The 22990-nt window shown below is 36.4% G+C and overlaps 4 protein-coding genes and 1 non-coding gene across 7 annotated transcripts; 4 read left to right on the top strand and 1 right to left on the bottom strand.

Annotated features, from left to right (window-relative positions):
• Positions 1–850: 850 nt before the first annotated feature.
• LOC102628215 (probable protein phosphatase 2C 11) lies at positions 851–8313 on the top strand. Its single transcript, XM_052441357.1, has 14 exons — positions 851–1181; positions 1275–1343; positions 2117–2182; positions 2386–2507; positions 2708–2836; positions 3338–3448; positions 4110–4345; positions 4879–5021; positions 5223–5321; positions 5440–5598; positions 6031–6117; positions 6426–6517; positions 6897–6968; positions 7906–8313. Exons 1-14 carry the CDS (start codon positions 1046–1048, stop codon positions 8032–8034), a joined length of 1650 nt encoding a protein of 549 aa, XP_052297317.1. The 5' UTR covers positions 851–1045; the 3' UTR covers positions 8035–8313.
• A 490-nt stretch (positions 8314–8803) lies between these two features.
• On the top strand, positions 8804–15604 carry LOC102611059 (putative DEAD-box ATP-dependent RNA helicase 29). Its single transcript, XM_006472835.4, has 11 exons — positions 8804–9307; positions 9991–11152; positions 11267–11324; positions 12342–12446; positions 12855–12900; positions 13556–13632; positions 13795–13847; positions 14358–14439; positions 14528–14584; positions 14732–14873; positions 15092–15604. Exons 1-11 carry the CDS (start codon positions 8947–8949, stop codon positions 15307–15309), a joined length of 2361 nt encoding a protein of 786 aa, XP_006472898.2. The 5' UTR covers positions 8804–8946; the 3' UTR covers positions 15310–15604.
• Positions 15605–15744: 140 nt separating this feature from the next.
• Positions 15745–19124, top strand: LOC102610759 (chaperone protein dnaJ 10). The gene is made up of 10 exons (XM_006472834.4): positions 15745–16418; positions 16713–16772; positions 16882–16964; positions 17235–17388; positions 17503–17632; positions 17889–18047; positions 18133–18311; positions 18384–18464; positions 18542–18679; positions 18789–19124. Exons 1-10 carry the CDS (start codon positions 16332–16334, stop codon positions 18867–18869), a joined length of 1152 nt encoding a protein of 383 aa, XP_006472897.2. The 5' UTR covers positions 15745–16331; the 3' UTR covers positions 18870–19124.
• TRNAQ-UUG (transfer RNA glutamine (anticodon UUG)) lies at positions 15790–15861 on the top strand. Its single transcript has one exon. It is a non-coding gene; the product is annotated as a tRNA-Gln (tRNA).
• A 211-nt stretch (positions 19125–19335) lies between the features above and the next one.
• LOC102610462 (F-box protein SKP2A-like) lies at positions 19336–22476 on the bottom strand. Of its 3 annotated transcripts, none has more exons than XM_006472833.4 (5): positions 22329–22476; positions 21393–21730; positions 20653–21001; positions 20427–20568; positions 19336–19950 (listed from the first exon to the last, which is right to left on the bottom strand). In XM_006472833.4, the coding sequence occupies exons 2-5, from the start codon at positions 21653–21655 to the stop codon at positions 19580–19582; spliced, it is 1125 nt and encodes a 374-aa protein (XP_006472896.2). In that variant the 5' UTR covers positions 21656–21730; positions 22329–22476; the 3' UTR covers positions 19336–19579. The 3 variants fall into 3 exon arrangements, with proteins under 3 accessions (XP_006472896.2, XP_015384207.2, XP_015384208.2); XM_015528721.3 differs by having other exon boundaries at positions 21393–21727; positions 22329–22456; XM_015528722.3 differs by lacking the exon at positions 22329–22476 and adding an exon at positions 21963–22224.
• Positions 22477–22990: the final 514 nt, after the last annotated feature.

Here is a 22990-nt window from a genome sequence, read left to right as displayed (position 1 = left end):
GGGAAGACATTCTAATTGAAAAATAGGAGGTAAATATCTTTTTTGTCTTTATAATTTGAACTAATTCCTCAATTATTAGAATTTACTTAAAAGATTTGTTGTGTATATATATTTTCCGTTAAAAGTTACATAAGTATTGTATATTTTTTATTTGTTACATGATAAATTTGTTTGAATTTTAAATTATATTGAACAAAAATATTATATCTATCGTTGAAAAATTATGTGAACATCTATAAAAGTAATGAGAATAATATTTTTGATAATTTTTTAAAAATACACGGACAGGATTAAAGAAGCAGTTACCCACAAACAAATCATTATTTCTGCCACACAGTTGGTGACTAACTCATATCATGCTTAACTAATCCTCGTTTTAATAATGAATCATTGTCTGAAAATACGTTCCGGAAACCGGAAGCAACCAAAGATCAGATTGTAATCAACGGCTGCTAAACGTCGGTTATAACTTGCCTCGGAAAGTACTACATACCGAGGTGAATACAGGAAAGAAAAAATAATAACGCATAGATCCCTATTCTTATTGAATATGTCGTTTAAGGATATACGTTTCTCCCCTTACATCAATTAGGTCTCTAATCCAAATTGAAATAAAATAACCTATTTAGTCGTAATAGTAAATTCAGCACCAGATTACCACCCAAAAATTCTGATTTGACATAAAAATTTTAACAAACAGTAGCACAGACACACTAGAGGATATTTCAGTCTGTGCGAAAGAGATTAGGACGTGTTTGATACAAATGTAAAATATTCCCTTAATCAACAAAGTGTAAAAACATTGAGAACCCGAACGTTATTTGCAATAAGAAGAAAGGCGGTGGACAGAGACAGGCGCAGATGCATTGGAGAGAGAAAGAAAGAAGAAGACTTTAGAGTTTTCTTTGCATCTCTGCAAAGCCCAAAGCTATTTGCTTTTCCTGTTTTTCGCCTCCACATTGCTGAACATTTTATGAAAACATCACCTTCAGATCCAAACCCATCAGCTTGAACCCAAAAGTCTTCATTTTTATTTGTTTGTTTGATGGCTTCTTCAACGAGTCAGCAGGAGTTCGATTACTTGTTTAAGTTGCTGTTAATTGGAGATTCTGGGGTTGGCAAGAGTACTTTGCTATTGAGTTTCACTTCTGATACCTTTGAGGAGCTCTCTCCTACCATTGGTAATCTTCTCCTGTCATGTTTTAGATTTTAGATTTTTTTTTAATATCAAAATTTGGAACTGGGATCGGTAAAAAATTTGATCATTTTGGCAGGTGTGGATTTTAAGATAAAGCATGTTGCTCTTGGTGGTAAAAAAATGAAGCTTGCCATTTGGGACACGGGTGAGTATCTTTTTTATTTTCCTTCCATTTTGTGACTGCTACATTCACTTGCACTACTAATGTGCTGTGTAACTTATATATCAAGAGGAAATATGCTGTTGAATGTATTTGTTCTTTTTGCAGTTTTTTGTTGAGAAGGCATTGAAGGTTTATTGTTTATATCTAGAGGTTTATAATACATCCCAATTTATCGCCAAAGGCTGTTGGCTTTCTTAAGCTAGTGACCTGTTTTACCGAGAAGTTATGGTATTTTATCCTGTTTGAATCTGTTGTCAAAAAATTAAGAATGCATGTGATTAGAAGAAGGTTATAGACCATTATGATTGAAACTAGATTGATTGATAAACAATTCAAAGGTAAACATTGAACATGGGAGATTCAGTTGAGAGGGTAAGAATTGGGAATTTTAGCCGGCAAGGTCACATCTCATTATACAAAAAAATTGGGAACAAAATTGCTCACACCGAAGGAGGAGTTAGAGAGACTTCCTGTTTGGGCCATAGGATGAAATGGTCTCCAATGAGAGTGCCTCTCCCATTTTCCTGTAGGGTATCTCTAATTCTGTTGCAGGGTACTTATTTTTATCTCCTCTTATGATGATTCATGAGGAAAGCTATTCTCGCCTGTTTTGCTATGGTTTTTGCTTATATACACGACCTCAATTAAAGAGTTATAATTGACAATTTTAATAGCCTTTTCATTCCTGCTAAAATGATACTTTCTTTTATATATGTAACTTGACGAATGTACTAATCTATTCTGCCTTAATGCAGCTGGGCAGGAAAGATTTAGAACACTAACTAGTTCCTATTACAGGGGAGCCCAAGGGATAATCATGGGTATGTAGTTTTGTCTTGTTCATATGGTATAAGATGTCCTTCATCTTTATAATTTGCTATAGCTGTAGAAATATTTAATTGATTTCCGGAAGCGTCCGATGTTCTTTTTAGATCCATTTTAGTGGCAGTGTTTTCCTTGTGTTTATTTCTTTACTTTGAGTATGTTCTGTTATGTAACTGACTGCATTTTGAAATTATAACAGTTTATGATGTGACACGACGGGATACATTTACCAACCTAGCCGATATTTGGGCTAAAGAAATTGATCTGTACTCAACAAATCAAGACTGCATCAAGTTGCTTGTTGGAAACAAAGTTGATAAGGTATGTCCTTGGAGATTATTTTTGTCAGGCTTCTGGCATTTTCTTCTTAGTAAGTTCTATTGCTCTAGTTAGTTCTCTATTCTATAACTATATTGGTTCTGTGTTGTCTCATGGGCACGTTAGATGTTATGTTCATGAATTTATCTCGAATTGTAGTCCATTTAATGCTATCCTGTGCATGTAAAATGATACTTATGCAGGAAAGTGAAAGGGTTGTCAGCAAAAAAGAGGGTATCGACTTCGCTAGGGAATACGGCTGCCTTTTTCTGGAGTGTAGTGCTAAAACTCGAGTCAATGTAGAGCAGTGCTTTGAGGAGCTTGTTTTAAAGGTACATATTGTGGAAGCCTTATTTGTTTTTTTCAAAACTTTCCTCCACCTGCACTTATTTTGCAAAAAGTTATTCTGTTGGCTGCTAAAATGTGCCCTTCTTCTTACTCCTTTTGTAAGGAGGTACCTCAGAGACAGAAAGCTAGATTAGAGTTATTTAAAGCTTAATAGAAGTGAAGAGTGAATTTGGATGAAACCAAACATGGTTTCATGCATAGCATGTACACATGCATTAAGAAGACATGATCATTCCCCTGCTAAAACTTACTTAAGTGTGGTCCTGATGCTTGTTTGGTACTTTGATGATAACTGTTTGGTTGCCCATTATAAGTTTAATTTATTATGCTTGCCAGTGCATTGCAAACATAGTTCATGCTTTGATGAAGCTTCTCTCCCTCTCCCTCTCTCTCTCTACCCCCTTGTGCGCATTCATTTAGGCAGTGACCATAATTGTGATTCATGACAATTAAGCATGATTGGTGATTTTGAATGTTGATGGCAGATTTTGGACACCCCAAGTCTGTTGAGCGAGGGCTCAAGTGGTGTGAAAAAGAACATCTTCAAAGAAAGTCCTCCGCAAAATGATGCTTCAACTACTGGGTGTTGCTCATCGTGATGGACTAGTTATTATTCTTACGACTTTCTTTGTTCAACTAGTCCGTTCGTTTTGTTTGTACACCTTTTCAGGTCCTCTGTGCGCATGTATGACTGTTGGTTTCTCAAGTTTTTCTTTCTCAAAACAGCTGAATGTTTCTTTCATTCTTTGCCACATGCATTTTCTTTTTTATTAAGAACAAAATGAAGCTCCTGTAACAAATAATAGTCACGAATGTCACTCCTTGACTTTCCTCAAGCCAATTGCCATCCTGTATTTTTCAACGTGCAATTACCGGGCACGTTGAATTGAGTTCGTTGGATTATTTGCACCAATCAGAAAATGAACTCTTTTTTTTTTTTTTTTATAACAAAATTGCAGTAACAAAAGATTGAATTATTTTTTTAATATGAATTTTTGTTTGAATCATTATAAATATGAATTAAATTAATTAAATGTAAAAACAATAAAATAATAAGGTCAAACGCTTATCTTACACAATAATATAACACAACACATTTTATTGGCATATCAAAAAAAAAAAGTATCAAATAAAAATAAAAATAAAATCGATCATTAACACGGTGGAATGGAAGAACTGGCTCGCTCCTGATTCGACTGGTACTACGTACGCTGGATTGAAAAAAAAAAAAAAGAATTGGAAGCCATTTTAAATTAATATAAAGAGCAAATCCCCTTGAAACAAAAAAATGCGGCGGCATCAACATCAACATTAATATTGAATATGAATGACTCAAAACTTACAAAAATAACAATTACACCAACAGCGGCAGCACTTGCAGATTCGAAAGCGGAGCCGTCTGCATCTTCTTCCCGGGATGCTGATGCCAAGCCTTTAGATGTTATGATAGCGGCTCGGGATCCGGATGCCCTCTTCAGCGGCGGAGGCATGAGGTTTCCCATTTCCTTCAATAGCTTTAATTAATCCAATTGGGTACTTCCTTCACTGAATGAGTGATGGGATTCTATGTTTAAAATTCTTAGTTGATGAAATTTATGTGCTAACGATATTTTATTTTCTTTTACATAATTTAGATATGTTCTGTTAAGGGTACGTTTGTTTGTATTGATGTGATTGATTCTGCTTTGCATTTTGAAAGCACATCAACTAAACCGTCCTGTGAAAATATTAAGTTTTCGTATATGGTTATGCATATCTTGCGCGGAATTTCATATCTTTTTGAAATGGACCATGCCTGTTCTTCTATTAATATTATAGTTACTCTGGTATTTAACATGGATCGGCTGAAGTTTTATTATATATTTGCATTTACTAAAAATGGCCATGAAATTTTGGCCAGATGCCAGGTTATGTCTGCTTTTGTCCTGCAATTTTTTTTTTTTTAAGAAACTCTTTTAAACTTTAATCTCACAACAGAACCGGCGGTATACATATGTGCCTGAATAAATGTTATCTGTTTTTTTAGCTTTCTGACTGGAAGCCGAACTGCAAAGTTTAGCTATGGATATTCCACTTTTAAAGGTAAAAGGTCTTCAATGGAAGATTTTTATGAGACAAGTTTATCTGAGGTTGATGGTCAGATGGTTGCTTTTTTCGGTGTTTATGACGGTATGTTGCTGCTGCCCTTTTTTTAATTTTTTTGTTTTTTAATAGCACTAGCAAATTTTATTGATGTGGCTTTCATTTGTTGTTATGCCTTCTGCCTACTTGTTATATTTTTAAACATTTCTGTATAACTGTGGGGGAGGATTTGTATCTTTCTTACTTTTTGTTTTGTGGGTTCATAAAGGACTCTTTTTCCCTGTTTAGGTCATGGAGGCTCCAGAACTGCAGAGTATCTTAAAAACCATCTCTTCAAAAATTTAAGTAGCCATCCAGATTTTATAAAGGACACAAAGACAGCTATTGGTATGAAGTTGTTCGAAATGTTTATTGTGTTTTGTGGGCATGAATATTTATGAGTTTTTTTGGAATTTGGAATATTGTCTTTGTGGATCACTGAATAGGCACAACTTTTGTATTGCAGTTGAAGTTTTTAAAAAAACTGATGAGAATTACCTTAGTGAAGAAAAAGGCCAGCACAAAGATGCTGGGTCAACTGCTTCAACTGCTGTGCTGTTAGGGGATCGGCTGCTTGTTGCAAATGTTGGTGATTCCAGAGTGGTGGCCTCCAGAGCTGGCTCAGGTTGATGTCTTCTTTACTATATAGGTTGGGCGTAATAGGGTTACCATATGCTGAAAGCAGATACATGCTTGAGTGGAATTAGATATTAGGAACTGGAATTAGAGATATTAATTTGTAATTCTTCAAAGAAGGAAACCTCCAATTCCACCTAGTTCCAGTTGTATGGCCTAATTCACTGTTCCTGAATACAGCTTAACAGGGTCGAAAATTCCGTATAAAAAGAAAGTGGAGTTCAATCAAAGAAGTTGCTCTTCTCCTTCTTCTGTGTACTTCTATAAATACTATGTCAAGTTAGAGTTGTCAGATGAGGACATTTCTGTGGATATAGATTTGAGTTCATATTTACTGATGAAATACCTATATATGACTAACAATTGAAATTGTTTTCATAGTTCTTGGTTATTGGATGAAAATTTATGTGATTTATTGCAGCTATTCCACTGTCTATTGATCATAAACCTGATCGATCTGATGAACGACAAAGAATTGAAGAGGCTGGAGGTTTTGTTATTTGGGCAGGTGAATATGTAATATTGGGTTGTTATTTATATGCTTTATTATATGCCAGCAAGGGTGACATTTGCTTTACGTTTCCTATTTGAATTGAGATTGTTATTATGTAATTTTGAGTTTTCTAAGTTTTGGCTTACATTTATGATATTTAAGTTAGCAATTAAGTTACTTAACAGAGAGATAAAAAAATAATTAAGTTACAGGGATAGAAAATGAAAATATGTTACTTAAATCGTACATATCACTTTAATCAAGTGTTTGAAGTTTGATTCTATTGCTTGAATGAAATATAAAGAAAGTTACTAACTTTCCAGGAACATGGCGGGTTGGTGGTGTTCTTGCTGTTTCTCGTGCATTTGGGGACAGATTACTTAAGCAATATGTCGTTGCCGAGCCAGAAATTCAGGTAGCAAAAGGTTTTCTATAATTGGCCTGCCTGCATTTAAGCATGAGATATTTCAATTCAAAACCATCTTAGTTTCAAGAATGTTAAAGCTGCATAAAAGATGCAGAATAAGCTATCATGTTAACTATTGTCCAACTCCAATTTTTATTGCCAAAATTTCCCATGGATGTGAATTGAACAATTTTTTCTCCTTTTCTTTTTCTTGACATCTTGCAGGGAATTGCATATTCTGAGACATTGTGCACATCTAGTGTCTGTAGAATTTTTATTGTTTATCTTGCACAACAACTTCCTATTCCAATAGCTACCTCTCGTAGTACCCTTTTCTTTTTCTTATTTAGTTCCTTGTTACTGATGCTGTGCCCCTTTCAATGCGTAGGAAGAAGAAATTGATGGTGTCGACTTTATAATCATTGCTAGTGATGGACTTTGGAATGTCATATCAAATAGGGTAAGTGTTTATTGATGTATTTAACTTCTCTTCTGTGAGACAATAAATTTGTTAAAAATGTCCCTATGTGCAAACACTTCTGATACTGCTGTCCAAGAGATGCTTTATGTGATGTTTAAATTTACAATTATAATTATGATTACTTGAAAGCTATTTTGAGTACATAATTCATCTTAAATGGAGGTTAGAGTGTAGAAGTGGGGATTTTGTAAGGCTACCATTTTTTTTTTTTAATTTTTTGGATAAGCCGTAAAGTGTATTATTCAGGAAATGAAAGCAAGAGTTGGAGCATGAAATATGAATTGGGTGCATTGGTAAATGCTTGTCTTATGGTATTTAGTAACAAAAAGATCTCCGAGCCAAGTTCTTGGCGTGTTTCAATTATGGTACCCACTCATTGTGAGAACTATGCCTTTTGAATATAAGATTGTTTTTGTGTGAGTTTCTGGAAGGAGCACTGCTGTAGCTAAAGATGCCCCCCATTTGCAGACCTTTGTAGCTCTTTTTTCAATTTTTTGAGATTTATCTGCCCTTCATCGAGGGTATAAGTCTGCCGGGAAGGCCTATTATAGTTAATCTAATGAATGTAAATCAGCTCTGAAAGCTTACCCAATCCAGTTGAGTAATGACTCTGTGTTAGTACCTTTAAATGTTATGGGTTTAGGGCATGGTTTAAGTTTGGGGAGTGCTTGCTGTTAGATAAAGGTTTTTTTTGTTTGAACTAGTCTAAATTCTGGTAGAAGTATTTAGGCGTGTTCTCCTACGGACTCGGTTTGCATTTTTTTTTTAACTCACGAATGAAGGGTTTAAAGCTTGGATTCTATAGTTATAAATGTCTCTTCTATCCAGGTGATTGGAATTTGGAAAGCATTTGCTGCAAGAATCATTTATAATGATATATCTAAGCATCAAAATCTGCTCTCTCTTCTGCTTTCAGGATGCTGTTGCAATGGTGGAACACATAACCGATGCAGAAGCAGCATCAAGGAAGCTCATCAAAGAAGCTTATGCACGTGGGAGCTCTGACAACATTACTTGTGTCGTTGTTCGGTTTGAGAACTCATGACCAGACCCCTTGACTTTTTCTTGCGGTTTTTATATAGGCTTTGAACGGCGGCCAAGCCAGAGAGAGAAGAAATATTCATTGATGTATTTTCCCATTACACTTTTTGAAAAACTGTTATTAGTTGATTATTGTGCCGGGCTACAGCTCAGTTTTCAAGAAGTTAGTCCTGGTTGCTCTGTTCATGTATGATTAGCCCTTAGTTGTTATTTGCCTCAATGTTCTTTAAGATCTATTTATTCTGCAAATTATTAACATTTAAGATGATTATTATTATTATTATTTTGGGTATGGTCTATAAATCTCATGCAATTTAGTAGTAAATATTTAAAATCAAAAATAATATTTAATGATGATTACTAGTCAATTTTAGTTGTATCTTTTTAAACAAATTTAATTGTATGTTTTTTTTTTCAATTGTTATAGTTTATAGATCTATTACGGTAGTTTGGAAATCTACAACGATTAATGATGAGACTTACTTCCATTAATATGAAACAAATTTATTCTTATTTCACAATTTGCAAAACAACGATTATAAAGAGATTGGGAGCCCCATCGGGTGCTCTCAATGGCTAACTAAAAAATGTTTTAATTTCCCTTTCTTCTTTGTCGTTCTCAATCGCGGAAAAGTTTGATTAAGTTTAGTAACAGGTACAGAAGGGACCAGTGTGAAAAAAATAATATAATGTATTTTATATTTATGATTTTATTAAAAATCAGGGAAAAGCATGTAATTATGGCAAAAAAATTATTGAAAAAAAAAACAAAAAAACCGTTTCAAGTCGAGGGTTTAAGGGGGAGAGAAAGGAGAGGCGGACACCGATTCGCAGAAAGTCCGTCTTCGTTATTCTCCACTTTATTTTCTCCGGCCTCCGTTTGTTACCTGGGAAAATACCGAAGCGATTCGTTTCGATGTCGCTTGTCAGCTCGAAAGCGGAGCTGAAACGCAGAGAGAAGCAGAAAAAGAAGTCGAAATCCGGCGGCTTCGAGTCCTTAAACTTAAGCCCCAATGTGTTCAGAGCAATCAAACGGAAGGGCTACAAAGTGCCCACTCCCATTCAGCGCAAGACCATGCCGTTAATTCTCTCCGGCGCGGACGTCGTAGCCATGGCCCGCACTGGCTCTGGTAAAACGGCTGCGTTTTTAGTCCCCATGCTTCAGAGATTGAACCAGCACGTGCCTCAGGGCGGCGTCAGGGCTCTCATTTTGTCCCCCACACGTGATTTGGCTCTCCAGACCTTGAAGTTTACTAAAGAGCTGGGAAGATATACTGGTAAAGTTTTGTGCTTTACTGGAAAGTATTTTTCTAAATGTTAAAAGTTTGAAGCTTTAGGTCCATTTGTGTTGTTTCTAGTTGCTATTAGAAGTTAATAAAGTCTTGATTATAGAAAATGAAATCAGTAAAGGGCCATTTTTTGTTTTTCAGTATTGAGATTGTTGTGGTGTGTTTGTAAGCACTTCAATAGAAAGTGCCTTTGGGTGGCACTGCTTTCTGAAATAGCATTTAATAGTTTTTTCTAAAATTAAAAATATTTGAAGTGCATTTAGAGCTAAAAGAACTTCTTAGAAAATCAGCATCAAGTGCTTGTCCAAAAAATAACCCAACTACCTTTTATCCTTAACATTTTTTTTTGTACTTTTATTTTGTGCAATTGCTGCAAAGCGGATCTGTAAAAGCACATCCTCATAAATAGTTTTATTCGATATTCTAATTTCAGTCTTTCAGTAGTTAAACACGATTTCAGTATTCAACCTATCCCCTACGTTCTGGAGTTAAGGACTTCTTTTCTAGAGTCTCTTTAAGCTATTTGAAAGCTATATTAGTGGTATGACTGCTAACTGAATAGTACATGTTAACTAATGGTTACTATTGCACTAGTTTTTTGTTAAATTAACTTGAATGGTGTTTCTTCCGGCCTGGATTGATGAAGTGTTATAATCTTTTCTCTGCTGTAGATCTTCGTATTAGTTTACTGGTTGGTGGGGACAGCATGGAAAGTCAGTTTGAGGAATTAGCACAGAACCCAGATATTATAATTGCAACTCCTGGTAGGCTCATGCACCATTTGTCCGAGGTTGAGGACATGTCCTTAAAATCAGTGGAGTATGTTGTTTTTGATGAAGCAGATTGTCTTTTTGGCATGGGTTTTGCTGAGCAGTTACATAAAATCCTTGGCCAGCTCAGTGAGAACCGTCAGACCTTGCTTTTTAGTGCCACATTACCAAGTGCACTTGCTGAGTTTGCCAAGGCTGGACTCCGTGACCCTCATCTTGTGCGACTTGATGTGGACACTAAGATTAGCCCTGACTTGAAACTTGCCTTTTTCACTCTACGGCAGGAGGAAAAACATGCAGCATTACTGTATATGATAAGGGAGCATATTAGTTCTGATCAGCAGACATTGATCTTTGTTTCAACGAAACATCATGTGGAGTTCCTTAATGTATTGTTCAGAGAAGAGGGTTTAGAGCCTTCTGTATGTTATGGTGATATGGATCAAGATGCTCGAAAGATTCATGTATCTAGGTTTAGGGCTAGAAAGACTATGTTCTTAATTGTGACGGATGTTGCTGCCAGGGGCATTGACATCCCCCTACTTGATAACGTTATAAACTGGGACTTTCCCCCAAAGCCTAAAATTTTTGTCCATCGAGTAGGGCGAGCTGCAAGGGCTGGGCGAACAGGTACTGCATTTTCTTTTGTGACATCTGAGGATATGGCATACCTTTTAGATCTTCATCTGTTTCTTTCAAAACCAATAAGAGCTGCACCCTCTGAGGAGGAGGTTTTGCTGGATATGGATGGAGTTATGTCCAAGATTGATCAAGCCATTGCAAATGGAGAAACTATCTATGGGCGATTTCCTCAGACAGTCATTGATCTTGTTTCAGACCGAGTTCGAGAAATCATTGATTCGTCTGCGGATCTGAATTCTTTGCAGAGAACTTGTACAAATGCTTTCCGCTTGTATTCAAAGACAAAACCATTACCTTCAAAGGAGTCTATTAGAAGAGGGAAAGATTTACCACGCGAAGGATTGCATCCTATGTTCAAAAATGTTCTGGAAGGTGGTGAATTGATGGCACTGGCCTTTTCTGAACGTTTGAAGGCTTTCAGGTCTGTGCTATGCTTATGCTAAAACATTATACATGGATTGGTTTTCTTTGTCTTCTCTCTGAATCTGATGTTGCAAAAAATTTTAACGCAACACTGACTGATATATGCTATTAGGCCAAAGCAGACAATTCTGGAAGCTGAAGGTGAAGCAGCCAGATCAAAGCATCTGCAGGTAACATCTCGTATTTTATGACTTAAGATGTAGATACTTAGAAAGTCACTATCTCTATTGCATTTACTATAGTAATGGTTCCTCGTTCATATTCTATCTTAGCTTCTAATTATTCTTTACTTGTCATTGACGATCAGCATTTGGATTCTATGTCTTTTTATGTTTTATTTATGCCGATGACTGGCTTTCATGATAAAATTTGGAGCTTGAAGCCTTTAAAAAGCATCTTAACTCTGTTACTTTTACTGCTACTTTCTTGTTAACTTGAAGTTTGTCAAATTCATAAAGTCTCACATCTCAAACTTTATGAATTCAAACCAACTCTCGGATTCTTCTTCCTTTAATTTACTTAGCAGATTCACTATACTTGATGTGCTCGCCACTCCTTTATGAAACATTCTCACTCCCATACTGCCAACCAACCTTGGGTCTTGAAGAAACAGTACCATAAGATGATAGTGATTGTTATCTCACAATTTTATTTATTTATTTATTTATTTGTTATTGAACAGACAAAATTGAAGAGTATATATGTTTGAGAAAATAGTATGAATTGAGAAGTTGTGACCTAGTTATTCCGGTGGAAGTGAATATTATCAAATTGTGATTTGTCAAGGTTTCAAGCTTGTGCAGCTCAGAGTTATGTTTGTGTTTAGAGACAATGTTTTATTAGAATATTCGTGGCCCAAACCTTGAGGCCTATCTCTTTCGACCAATCTACTTACACCCAAAGAGATCTGCTACCTTGCAAAATACTACTTTTGATTCCTATGTCCTTCTATCTCTCCATCCATATGTTGTTATACACTAAGATCTCTCATTTTATTCTTGTAATGCAACATAGGAGAATAATGCTTTGCATTTATTGAAAATTTACTCATAGCAATGCTGTTTGCCTGTAAATGTGGGTATTTTCTTGTGCTCGTTTGTATATTTTGTATATTCCCTATTTTATATGTACAATTGTTTTCTCCACCAGCTGATATGTTGTGTCTACCTTACCCAACTGAATTGCAGGGTCCATCTAGTCAATGGGTTGATGTGATGAAGAAGAAGAGAGCAGTTCATGAGAAGATCATTAATTTGGTGCATCAGCAGCGTTCTAGCAAAAGTATGGAAAAGGTAAACCTTTCTTGTGCATCTTGAAATTTATGTCAATACTGGATACATATCACTGGAAACTGCTTTATCCTATATCATCACAAGATTTTTGCATGGCACATATATTAATACTTTTAAGTTTATTGCCACCTGTCCAGTCAAATCTGTAATTTACCCATATCTCAAAAGGTAGGCATGCTAAAAGTTTGCTCCTATGGCCCTAAGGACCTTTACCTTGGGTCCAAAACTTATTAGTTATAAGGGTTGGACAATAAACACTGCTGGCTGTGGCTTGGATCTTGTTGGTTTTCTTCATATTGATTGACGATTATTCCTAAATAATATTATTTCATGATTTTTGTCAATGGTAATTTAGTGTCCTTTATGATTTCTTGTGTTTAGCTAAATGAAATCTTTGGTATTTTTCAGGAAGTTGAACTTGAAGCAGATTCTTCGATGGCTAAGGAGATAAAAGGTGTTTTTTTCTTGTCCAATTTTCTACCATATGAGAGTTTTTACAAAATGCATTTTGTTTCATATTTAAGTCAATTTGAAAAAAAAAAATCTTTCAGGAAATTGAACTCAATATGAGAAGCTTTATTGTCCTCCTAATTGTCAATGTTTGCTTAGATATTGAGCATTGCTGTTTCCTTATATCAAAAAATGAACTCACTACGATTACTAAATGCCCTTAGACAAAGCCGCACTATGCGCTCTTGGTCTTCCTGAATTAGGAAGACCTGCGCTCACTGGCCTAACTTAAAATGCATTTTGTTCCATAGTTTAGTAAAAAAAAAACTGTCAGGAAATTGAACTCAATATGAGAAGCTTTTATTGTCCTCCTAATTGTCAATGCTTGCTTAGATGTTGAGCATTGCCATTTCCTTATATCAATAAATGAAACTAATTACTTAAAGAAGGAAGATTATAAAGAAAGACATGAGTAAACATCAATTTCAAGTACAAGCAAAACAATACAGAGAAGCAAACCATTTTGAACAAGTAAATGATTGTACTGAATTAGATTTTTCTCTAAACTAGTTATACTTCATAAAGTAAACATATTATTGCAAACATAAAATTATTTTCTGTCTGACACTTTATGTTTTGATTCTTTTGGTGAATGTTAGAAACTCATGGTTCTAAAAGAAAGGCAAAGACATTCAAAGATGAGGAGTACTTTATAAGTTCAGTGCCAACAAATCATGTAAGTATCTTCTCATATCCTTTGATGTCCGTTTTGCCAAAGAGTTCTTTTATCTTATATTTCAGATTGTGATCACAAGGTTTCAGTTATAGAGTATGTTCTAACGCATATCTTGAACTTAATAACTCGACTAACTATTTTGCATATGCACTTTGTTTTCAGCATATGGAAGCTGGCCTCTCAGTGAGATCTGACCAAGGGTTTGGATTAAATAGGTAAGAGTTAATCTGAAATACTGTGATGCGCTCATCTCCTTGTGGATTTTAATATATTCATGCAAAATGGACATTCAGCATGAGATGAAATTCAAAAGTGTGAGTGCCTGACTTTAAAAACTATTGCTTTCTTCTTGTGAGCTTAAAATTCCACCTGTTGTTGTCTAATGGGTCATGGGGTTGGGGCGCCCAACTGAAACCCCAGTTTAGGGCCTGGCTGGGGCGGTCCCATGGTCCAGGTCAGTGCGGGAGTCTTGGTGATCAGCAATCTATTGCTTCTATGTTATGGATGTTTTGGTAGTTCATTTGCTTCAATATGCATATCATGTGCATGTAGATGCTTGTTTGAGTGTTGCAGTGTGACTGCATTTAGCTTTTAACTCCCCTACCCAGAACTGAAAAGCACTGAAAATTTCCTGTTCAGTTTTGATCTTAAATTGCATCAAGATGTGAAGTGCTATTTTTGAATTATTGAGCATTGTCATTGATTGATGCTAATTATATTTTTAGGTTGGAAGCTGCTGTTTTAGATCTAGTTGCAGATGATAGTGGGGGATTGCAGAAACAGAAACAAGTGTATCATTGGGATAAGGTGATTCAATGTTGATTGTTGGCTTTTTATTTTTATTTTTTAATTTTTGTTATTTTCCTTACGAATATACTTGCATACTTGGTGGCAGAGGGGTAAAAAGTACATCAAGTTGAACAATGGTGAACGTGTTTCTGCTAGTGGAAAGGTACCTTTTTGAACTCTCTTCCTTTAACTGCATCTTTGGGTATTTTTCCTACATAACTTGATCATTTGCAATTATCCACTGTAAAAGGATTCGAGATGCTCAGGAGTTTTCACCCTTTTTGATCATTCTTTCTTTCTTTTTGTGCAGGTGGTAAAGACAGAGAGTGGTGCGCAAGTAAAAGCTACTAAAACTGGGATATACAAGAAATGGAAAGAACGGTCTCACAAGAAAGTATATCTTAAAGGAGCAAGCAATGAAGGGAATGCTGAGGAAACCACGAGCGTGCCAGGTAATGATCTGAAACTGAAATTGGAAGCTCCTTTGTTCTTTGCATTAACTTGCTGTTGGAGGGGCAATACTGGTTCGCTGTTATAATCTTTTTTCGCCTTTATTTGCCTTGAAATAATTTTTATAATGGATCTTGACTGCCTGCTTGTGCGACTTAAAAACTAATTAGACGTTGTGAGGATGGAATATCTAATTTATGGAAAAAATTTCTATCTGCAGGAGGCCGTCATCTAGGTGGGAATAATAGAAAGTTCAGAGGGGGCAAGAATCAGCAGCGTTCAGTACCTAATGCTCACGTGCGTTCAGAAATTAAAGATCTTGATCAAGTTCGAAAGGAGAGGCAGAAAAAGGCAGATAGAATAGCTTTTATGAAGGGCAAAACCCAGAAGGGTAAAAAATTTAGTAAAAATGGAAAACGAGGGAAGCCTAGAAAATAAAAGGCTAGGCAGATTGTGATTGTTCGGCATCCAATTTCCTTTTACAAATTCTCAAGGAATTATAAGAAAGGGACTCCCAGAAGTGTTTTGATCTCAACAATACATTTGTCAGCATATTTTGTTTTACTTTTGTCTAATGCTAAATCGCTAATGGCCAGACCACACAAGATCTTCCTAGTTTGAGGGGGTGTTTGTTAACCTTCTGTTGTTAGGCACTTGAATTTTGTCGTCAACAATTTGAACCATGCTTATTACATTATGTTGTATTAAAGGGGTAATTAATTTTTGTATTCAATTGATTTCATTGTATTTCATGATTGATTGGGGCGAGTGGTGGCAGCAGCTCCAAGGATTGTTTGTAGGATGCAAAGGAATGCAACTGTTAGAAGACCCTATGAGAGCTGGAGGAGGAGGAGGAGGAAGTAGAATCAACAAAAAGTACAGAGATTGAGATTATTTTGGGAAAGATTTAGTGCAAATGGTTCTATGGTGTAGTGGTTAGCACTCTGGACTTTGAATCCAGCGACCTGGGTTCGACTCCCGGTAGGACCTTTTTTTGGAATTTTTTTATATAAGCCCACAATGAAGCAAATTAAGCGCCACTCAATTAAGCCCATCACATAGTTGGATCCAGAAGGAACTGATTCTCACAATAAGAAGGCCCACAGGCGGCCTAGAGACAGGTCTGATGACTTGAAAAGCAATTTGAACAAAAACTAGAATCATAAGCGCCACCCAGTGACAGTTAAAAAACTGTTTTGCTCCCGCGAAAAAGCATTTCCGGGCATTAGTTTATTGGTGTGGAGAACTGGAAAGGCAAGAGAAGCTCGTGGGGCTCAAACATGTCCATTCTCTCTTTCTCTCTCTCTATCTCTCTCTTTTACAAACACACTCACTTTTATCATCATAATATTCTCTTTCTTTTGATCTTTTCACATTCAAAAGATTTTTTCTGAATATACTCCTTAGAAAAGCCCTGGCTTGCCACAAGACAAGATCAAGATCAAGATAATTCATCAAGAATGGTGAAGGAAACTGAGTACTATGACATTCTTGGTGTCAATCCTTCAGCTTCTGAGGAAGAAATTCGCAAGGCTTATTATCTTAAGGTGTTTTGCTATTTATTGTTACAATTTTTCTTATTGATTTCCAACGGTTTTGGAGTCTTTATGGTGATCAAGTTGACGAATGAACTAATTGTTAAATTGAACTTTAAAAAGGATATCAAACACTTGATTGTTTAAGATCACAGGACCTACGGAGTCACAGGGTTTCTGCAATCTTGTGTTCTAATCTTTTTGGTGCCCTTTTTATTAGTCATGCCTTTTCTTTTGAAATTTAGTTCACTATACATTTTACTTTCCAAGAATATAATCGGGATGTGATTACAATCATTGTTGCAGGCAAGGCAAGTCCATCCAGATAAAAATCCAAATGACCCTCAGGCTGCTGAAAGATTCCAGGCAAGTTCTAAGCTCATATTGCTGTCTTAAGTGAAATGAGATCGATGGTGACAGTTCCTTCTATGTTCTTCCCCAGAATTATTGTAGTATTACTCCCTTATTCGTTCAGGTACTTGGTGAAGCTTATCAAGTTCTAAGTGATCCATTTCAACGAGAGGCATATGACAAAAATGGAAAGTACAGCATATCTAGGTATATCTTTTACACATCTGTTTACACCTTGTATTATTGGGTGTATCATTTGGTGTTTCCTGTTTAAGACTTTAATAGGCCATGTTCTATCAAGAACATTAAAGAATAATGTACATTGGCACAAGGGTACCAGCTTTTTCCCTTAGAATATGATATTGAAAATCAGCGAACAAATTTTTTGTTTATTCGCTGAAGGCACGGCATAAATTCTTCTTTTTACTTCCTATAGTGATTCTGCTCTTCTAATAATTGATGCCTTCTGTATCTCAGGGAAACAATGCTTGACCCAACAGCAGTCTTTGCTCTTCTATTTGGAAGTGAATTATTTGAGGATTACATTGGACATTTAGCAGTGGCATCCATGGCTTCTACTGAATTAGCTCGGGAAAGTGACAACCCTGAAAAACTAAATGATAAATTGAAGGCAAGTGTGTTTAAATGTCGTTTTATATTCCTATGCCTTTTAACTTTCAGGTATATCTTCAAACATTTTAGCAAGATATAAGTAGCACTTACAGACAGTGACTATATGTTGTAGGTTGTCCAGAGGGAAAGGGAAGAAAGGCTAGCAAGATTGCTGAAAGATTTTCTTAACCAATATGTTCGAGGTGACAAAGATGGATTCTTACAGCGTGCAGAATCAGAAGGCAAACGGATGTCTGCTGTCGGTAAATCAAGATAGCCATAGCTGATTATACTCAGTTTTCCATTACCATGCATTTGTGTTCTCATCTTCCAACTTCAAATCACAAAGCTATTCATTATAACAGATTAACAGTAGACGTATTTAATCATTCATTAGTGCTAATAGTGCGCTTCAATTTTGTATGTGAACACCAAAGACATACTGAAGGCAATCACCATCTTTACTCGGTGAATGATGATTCTAAATTTCTAACTAATTTCACCTGCCTTGAGAAACAGCCTTTGGAGTGGATATTCTGCACACAATTGGTTACATCTACTCTAGACAGGCAGCGCAGGAGCTTGGGAAAAAAGCCCTTTATCTTGGTGTGCCATTTGTGGCTGAGTGGGTTCGCAATAAGGGTCACTTTTGGAAGTCACAGATCACTGCAGCTAAAGGTATCACACTACACGCCTCCATCTGAGTATCAAGAGTTTTGCTTAGGAAATTCACTTTTCACTAAATTATGTTACAAATTTCCAGGAGCTTTTCAATTGCTGCAACTTCAGGAAGACATTCGCCGGCAATTTAAAGTGGATGGTAGTGGACCTGAAAATGATGTTGAAACACATATCCGGTTAAACAAAGAAACATTGATGAACTCATTGTGGAAATTGAATGTTGTTGATATTGAAGTTACTCTTTTACATGTCTGCCAAATGGTAAGTTCCTGATTCTTTTGCTGAGTGATGGTAAAGGGTCTCTATTACTTACGGTTTTAAATTTGTTTGCAGGTGCTGAAGGAAAACAATGTTAGGAAGGAAGAACTTAAAGCTCGCGCTGTGGCTCTGAAAACTCTGGGGAAGATATTCCAGGTACAGTTCTACTTGTGATACTAATTTCAGTGCAACTGTGCCGTGTATAAAATGCATTTCTGAACTTCTTTCGGTAGGACAAGCAAACAGAGAATGCTGGAACATCAAGGAAGAAGAACGCCGCTGACACAGACGACGATGGGAATAGTTCTGACAGCAGTAGCGAAGACGATTCACCAAGGGCACTTTCCTATCGAACTCCTCTACTCACTCAGGCATGTTTCAGTACTCATTAAGATCATCGACAATGCTCTATTAAAGCGTACAAACATTCTGTGAAGCTGAGTAAATTATTTCATTGGCTTTTACTTTCTCATTTTTCAGGGTATTGGAAGACTCTTCAGATGCCTCTGCAATCCGGCATTTGATGTTGATGATGATGAAATCATATATAAAAGCAAATGATGCATGGAGTGGTGGTAGCAACATACAGACAAATTGAATTGTGTTGCTCCCAAACTGATCTGCTCGCAATAATTTGCATTCCTCCTGTGAGATGATGAGTTTTTTTGGGTAAAAATATCAAATTGAGCTGAAGATTTGTTTACAGCAGAAATTGGCACAAACCAGGAATTCTCTTGTATCACACTTTACGAATATAAGAATGCACCATTTAAACTCTCTGTGTGCATATAAAACTCTTTACAGAAAAGGTCAATATATCAATAGTGAAGACTGATCATTCATCAGTCTCCAATCTCCATTACTACTGAATTCTCTTTTCGACTCCAATGGTTTTCAATTGATATTACTGAAATTTTTATTCATATGCAGAGATCTACCTTAGAGGAAACTATAATTCGTAATTCAGCTCCTTTAAGATGAAGTGAGCCTGGACATTCCTGGGCGGAAACAAGTTCACAGTAAACACTTCCAGCATATGATTCGTTTTTGGTTATTTATATGGCCTGTCTGAACAAAGGCCTATATTTCTCTAATGTTGTCCATAACCATCCAAAACATAGCCCTGACATTACAAAAAAAAATAAAATGAAATAAACAAGACCGCTAGAAGCAGCCTAACAGTCTCTTTAACTTTTAACACAACCATATGTACAGTCAAGAACGCTCATATCTCTGGGCTCTCAAACAAACCAGCTTGAAGTCTGCACTGTTCAATGAGCTGGGTGAGGAATAGAGCTAGCTGTGCGGTGTGATTGGCCGGCGCAAACGCAATGCACGGACGTCAAATTCAAGCATCCACTCATGACGAGGGAATGCCTACCAGAGCAGGTGTGAAGCGCAGGAAATGTATCACAAAGTGCCTGGACAGCTGGAGGGGTGAGAGCTGTACACTGGCTGATATTAAGACTCTGAAGCCCTTCCTCATCATACCTACCTTTCATAGATTCCCAAATTCCAGGTTTGTTCTTCACTCCGCTTTGGGCAAGTGAATATATTGCTCGGTCTGTGATGTTGCGACAATAGTACAGACCAAGGGATCTCAAATGGGGACACCCATTTGCCAAAGCAATCACACTATCATCTGCAATAAAATCGTATAGAGGTAAGCATTTCCCGCCAAAACATGCTGAATGAACTTCAACTCAACAACTATTTTCATTCATTAGCTACCACTGAAAAGCTATAAACTTTTTGCATTAAAACCAGGGTCAATGGATCATCTTTCTCATGTACAATACCTCCAAATGGATGCCGAGTATTATCCTAAAAATGTTAAATATTAAACTGAAAAAGAAGGGGGGAGGGGGGAACCTTAATGTTTTCCCAGCTTTTCTACAAGCTACATCAAGACTTAAGACTGCAAAACCTTAATGTTTTCCAGAGAAAATGGTGCATATATCCCCAAGAATTAGGAATCTATTGTTGAATAGAACCGCCATTCCCTTGGAAAAGAAAGGAATCATATATACAATTAAATAAAGCAACCAATTGAACACTCGCGTTTAACTACACAACAGTTTCTAGAAGGCCTTATAATCACATCAGCAGATGAAATACCTGTTATACATACACAGCCACACAAGTCCAGGGATCTGAGATCAGGGCATCCATATGCTAAATTCATGACTCCTACATCACCAACATCCTCACACCATCCCAGATTTAAAGACTGCAACTGATTACAGTTACGCCCAATAGCCTGCACATAACCTTGTAGCTTAACAGAACTGTTTCACTTCTTAAAAGGCAAACAGAACAACATAGGTAAACGTTTTGTTTATACCTGCAATGCATAATCAGTTGCAGCTTTTACACATCCACAAAGATTTAAAATTTTCAATTTCCGGCAAAAACCACAGAGGTATGCAAGGGCATGATCGCTAAACGATGTACAACCACTGATGTTGAGTCTAGTGAGATTGGGACAACCATGAGCCAGGGCATACAAGGACCGGTCACTAAGCTTGAAGCTTTTGCTAAGGTCCAGGTCCTGCAAATCATGGCAAGAATTTGCTATAGCCTCAACTGCGTTATCCTCAAGTTGTGGCTTGTCTTGACGCAGCACCAAAGTTTGCAATTTCGTGAGCTTAGGAGCAAGAGACAGAACCAAGTTGTTCATGTTGTTCTTGCACCTGAGGACAAAGATAGTGGCAGCTGATGATTAGCAAGTAGAATAATCTATCAGGAAACTTCTCATCAGAAGAAACTAAAACACAATGATATCATTCAGTCTGTTGTTATCAACTTCACAAGATGCCTTACACAAGCTAGGCTCTGCCTAAACAGAAAATCCGAACGCATGAATTAATCAAAAACCAGGAAAAGCCATCTTGCATAGTTTCACAAAACATATGTATCAGTAAAATTTCTTTTCCTGAGAGCTAAAATAGTTTCATAAAACAAATGTATCAGTAAAATTTCCTTTCCTGAGAGCTAAAACCCTAACATACATAAAAGATGCAAACATACAAACAAACAGCGTCACAAACAAAAAATTTTTGTGAAATAAAAAATTAAACACACCAAGAGAGGGACAGATGGGTGAGACCCAAGCAAATGGCATCCCTCCATCCACTACAAACCCCAGAAGCCACAATCACCGTTGGTTCATCAACAAGCGAAAGAATCCTCAACAGTAGCTCCATGGGAATATCTTTCCACTCAGTGATCACCACGCCATCCATTTTCACACCGCCAGCTCTATCAGCACCAGCACCAGCCATCATCATCTTCTCAAAGCACAAGTTCAAGTCCTCACTACTCAAATTTGTTGCTTCTCCCACCATTCTTGACACAGCACCGCCTTAACTGAAGTATACAATTTGTTTGCCTTCTTACGATTGCCGATTCCTTTATATCTGCTGTAGAGAGAGAGAGAGAGAGAGAGAGAGAGAGAGAAACAAAGGGATAAGGTTATTGCAAGTACCACGAACCCAATAAAACGACAACGAATTCATTTGACGAGACCAAACACTACCATGTGTCAAGAAACTAAAGGACTCCACAGCATCTAACACATAGATCATCAAAACAATAACAAATAACCATAATTGAATTTGAAATTTAAAAAATTCAAGGAATTAACAACAAAACCTTTATTTAGAATCAACAGAGATACCCTTTTGAACAAAATATGATAAATTACAATTTGCTTGAATTAGGCTCAATTCCAAAGAGAAACTGCAAAAGTTTTTTTTCCTTCTTTTTTGGGCTCAATTTAATAGAAATTATCAATGAAACGTTAATTAAACCAGGAAAAAAACAGTTAAATTCTCATTTGGTATTAGAAAATATCAACCGACTCTGACTGGAAAACAAAGAATGTTTTTTATTTGATGAGACTCATTATTATTTTACAGAAAATGGGAAATTAAAAGAAAATTCATTCACGAATATGTGATCATATATAGGCACAAAAATGAATTAATGACGGTACTAAAATTAAAATTTTGAACATACCTCTTTCTAAAAATAGTTTGTGCGTTCTCGAGAGGATTTATGAAGCTAATAGAGATTGGACAGGGGGTAATGACAGAGTATTAATAACAAGACACATGAAGGAGGGAAAAAAAAAAGAAAAAAAAAAGGAGGGAGAAACGGGGCAGAGGATTATCGACGCGTATTCCGCCACGTGTCGATGATCTGCGAGGTTGATGCGATGTTAAAAGAGGTAGGTCCCACGTAAAAGTGGGGCCATGTTGCGTTTTCGTGCATTTGATCGTGATCCGAATTCGTGGTGAGGTGCAGTCGGTCAACACAAGCAAGAAGAGAATCAGACGCTAATCACTAGCACAAAGTGAGAACAATTTATAATAATAGATTCCTTAATTGGTATAATAGTTAAATTGTAACATAATATTCACATTTACATCAAATAGGTCCCATCGCATAATGACCATATTACACTTGCCATGTTTGGAGATCATCCAAAGCAACAATTAAGAGTATTTTGGTCGTTTAACAAGGAGCTTACTAGGGTTGGTAATGGGACGGGATGTGATGGGATTTACCAATCCCAGTCCCGTCCCATATATGTAAGTGGGATGAAAAAATATCAAAATCTTTTTATTATAATTTTTTTTGGATAAAAATATGTCATAATCTCGTTCCAAAAGAGATGG

The sequence above is a fragment of the Citrus sinensis genome, chromosome 5 (genome assembly GCF_022201045.2).
Source record: "Citrus sinensis cultivar Valencia sweet orange chromosome 5, DVS_A1.0, whole genome shotgun sequence".
In the NCBI taxonomy this organism is placed as follows: domain Eukaryota; kingdom Viridiplantae; phylum Streptophyta; class Magnoliopsida; order Sapindales; family Rutaceae; genus Citrus; species Citrus sinensis.
Note: the sequence above shows the minus strand (reverse complement) of the source record. Positions and strands in the feature narration are given on the sequence as shown.

What these genes read in the sequence shown, in the direction of transcription:
- LOC102610759 (XM_006472834.4), top strand. Translation starts at nt 16,332, where the DNA reads ATGGTGAAGGAAACTGAGTACTATGACATTCTTGGTGTCAATCCTTCA. An exon ending in AACTAAATGATAAATTGAAG is followed by an intron (nt 17,389 to 17,502) that starts GCAAGTGTGTTT and finishes TATATGTTGTAG; the next exon opens with GTTGTCCAGAGGGAAAGGGA. An exon ending in TTTTACATGTCTGCCAAATG is followed by an intron (nt 18,312 to 18,383) that starts GTAAGTTCCTGA and finishes ATTTGTTTGCAG; the next exon opens with GTGCTGAAGGAAAACAATGT.
- LOC102610462 (XM_006472833.4), bottom strand. Translation starts at nt 21,655, where the DNA reads ATGGTGGGAGAAGCAACAAATTTGAGTAGTGAGGACTTGAACTTGTGC. An exon ending in ACCCATCTGTCCCTCTCTTG is followed by an intron (nt 21,002 to 21,392) that starts GTGTGTTTAATT and finishes CTTTGTCCTCAG; the next exon opens with GTGCAAGAACAACATGAACA. An exon ending in CAACTGATTATGCATTGCAG is followed by an intron (nt 20,569 to 20,652) that starts GTATAAACAAAA and finishes GGTTATGTGCAG; the next exon opens with GCTATTGGGCGTAACTGTAA.
- LOC102628215 (XM_052441357.1), top strand. Translation starts at nt 1,046, where the DNA reads ATGGCTTCTTCAACGAGTCAGCAGGAGTTCGATTACTTGTTTAAGTTG. An exon ending in TTGAGGAGCTTGTTTTAAAG is followed by an intron (nt 2,837 to 3,337) that starts GTACATATTGTG and finishes TGTTGATGGCAG; the next exon opens with ATTTTGGACACCCCAAGTCT. An exon ending in GGCCTCCAGAGCTGGCTCAG is followed by an intron (nt 5,599 to 6,030) that starts GTTGATGTCTTC and finishes GATTTATTGCAG; the next exon opens with CTATTCCACTGTCTATTGAT.
- LOC102611059 (XM_006472835.4), top strand. Translation starts at nt 8,947, where the DNA reads ATGTCGCTTGTCAGCTCGAAAGCGGAGCTGAAACGCAGAGAGAAGCAG. An exon ending in CCAGATCAAAGCATCTGCAG is followed by an intron (nt 11,325 to 12,341) that starts GTAACATCTCGT and finishes ACTGAATTGCAG; the next exon opens with GGTCCATCTAGTCAATGGGT. An exon ending in GATGGCTAAGGAGATAAAAG is followed by an intron (nt 12,901 to 13,555) that starts GTGTTTTTTTCT and finishes GGTGAATGTTAG; the next exon opens with AAACTCATGGTTCTAAAAGA.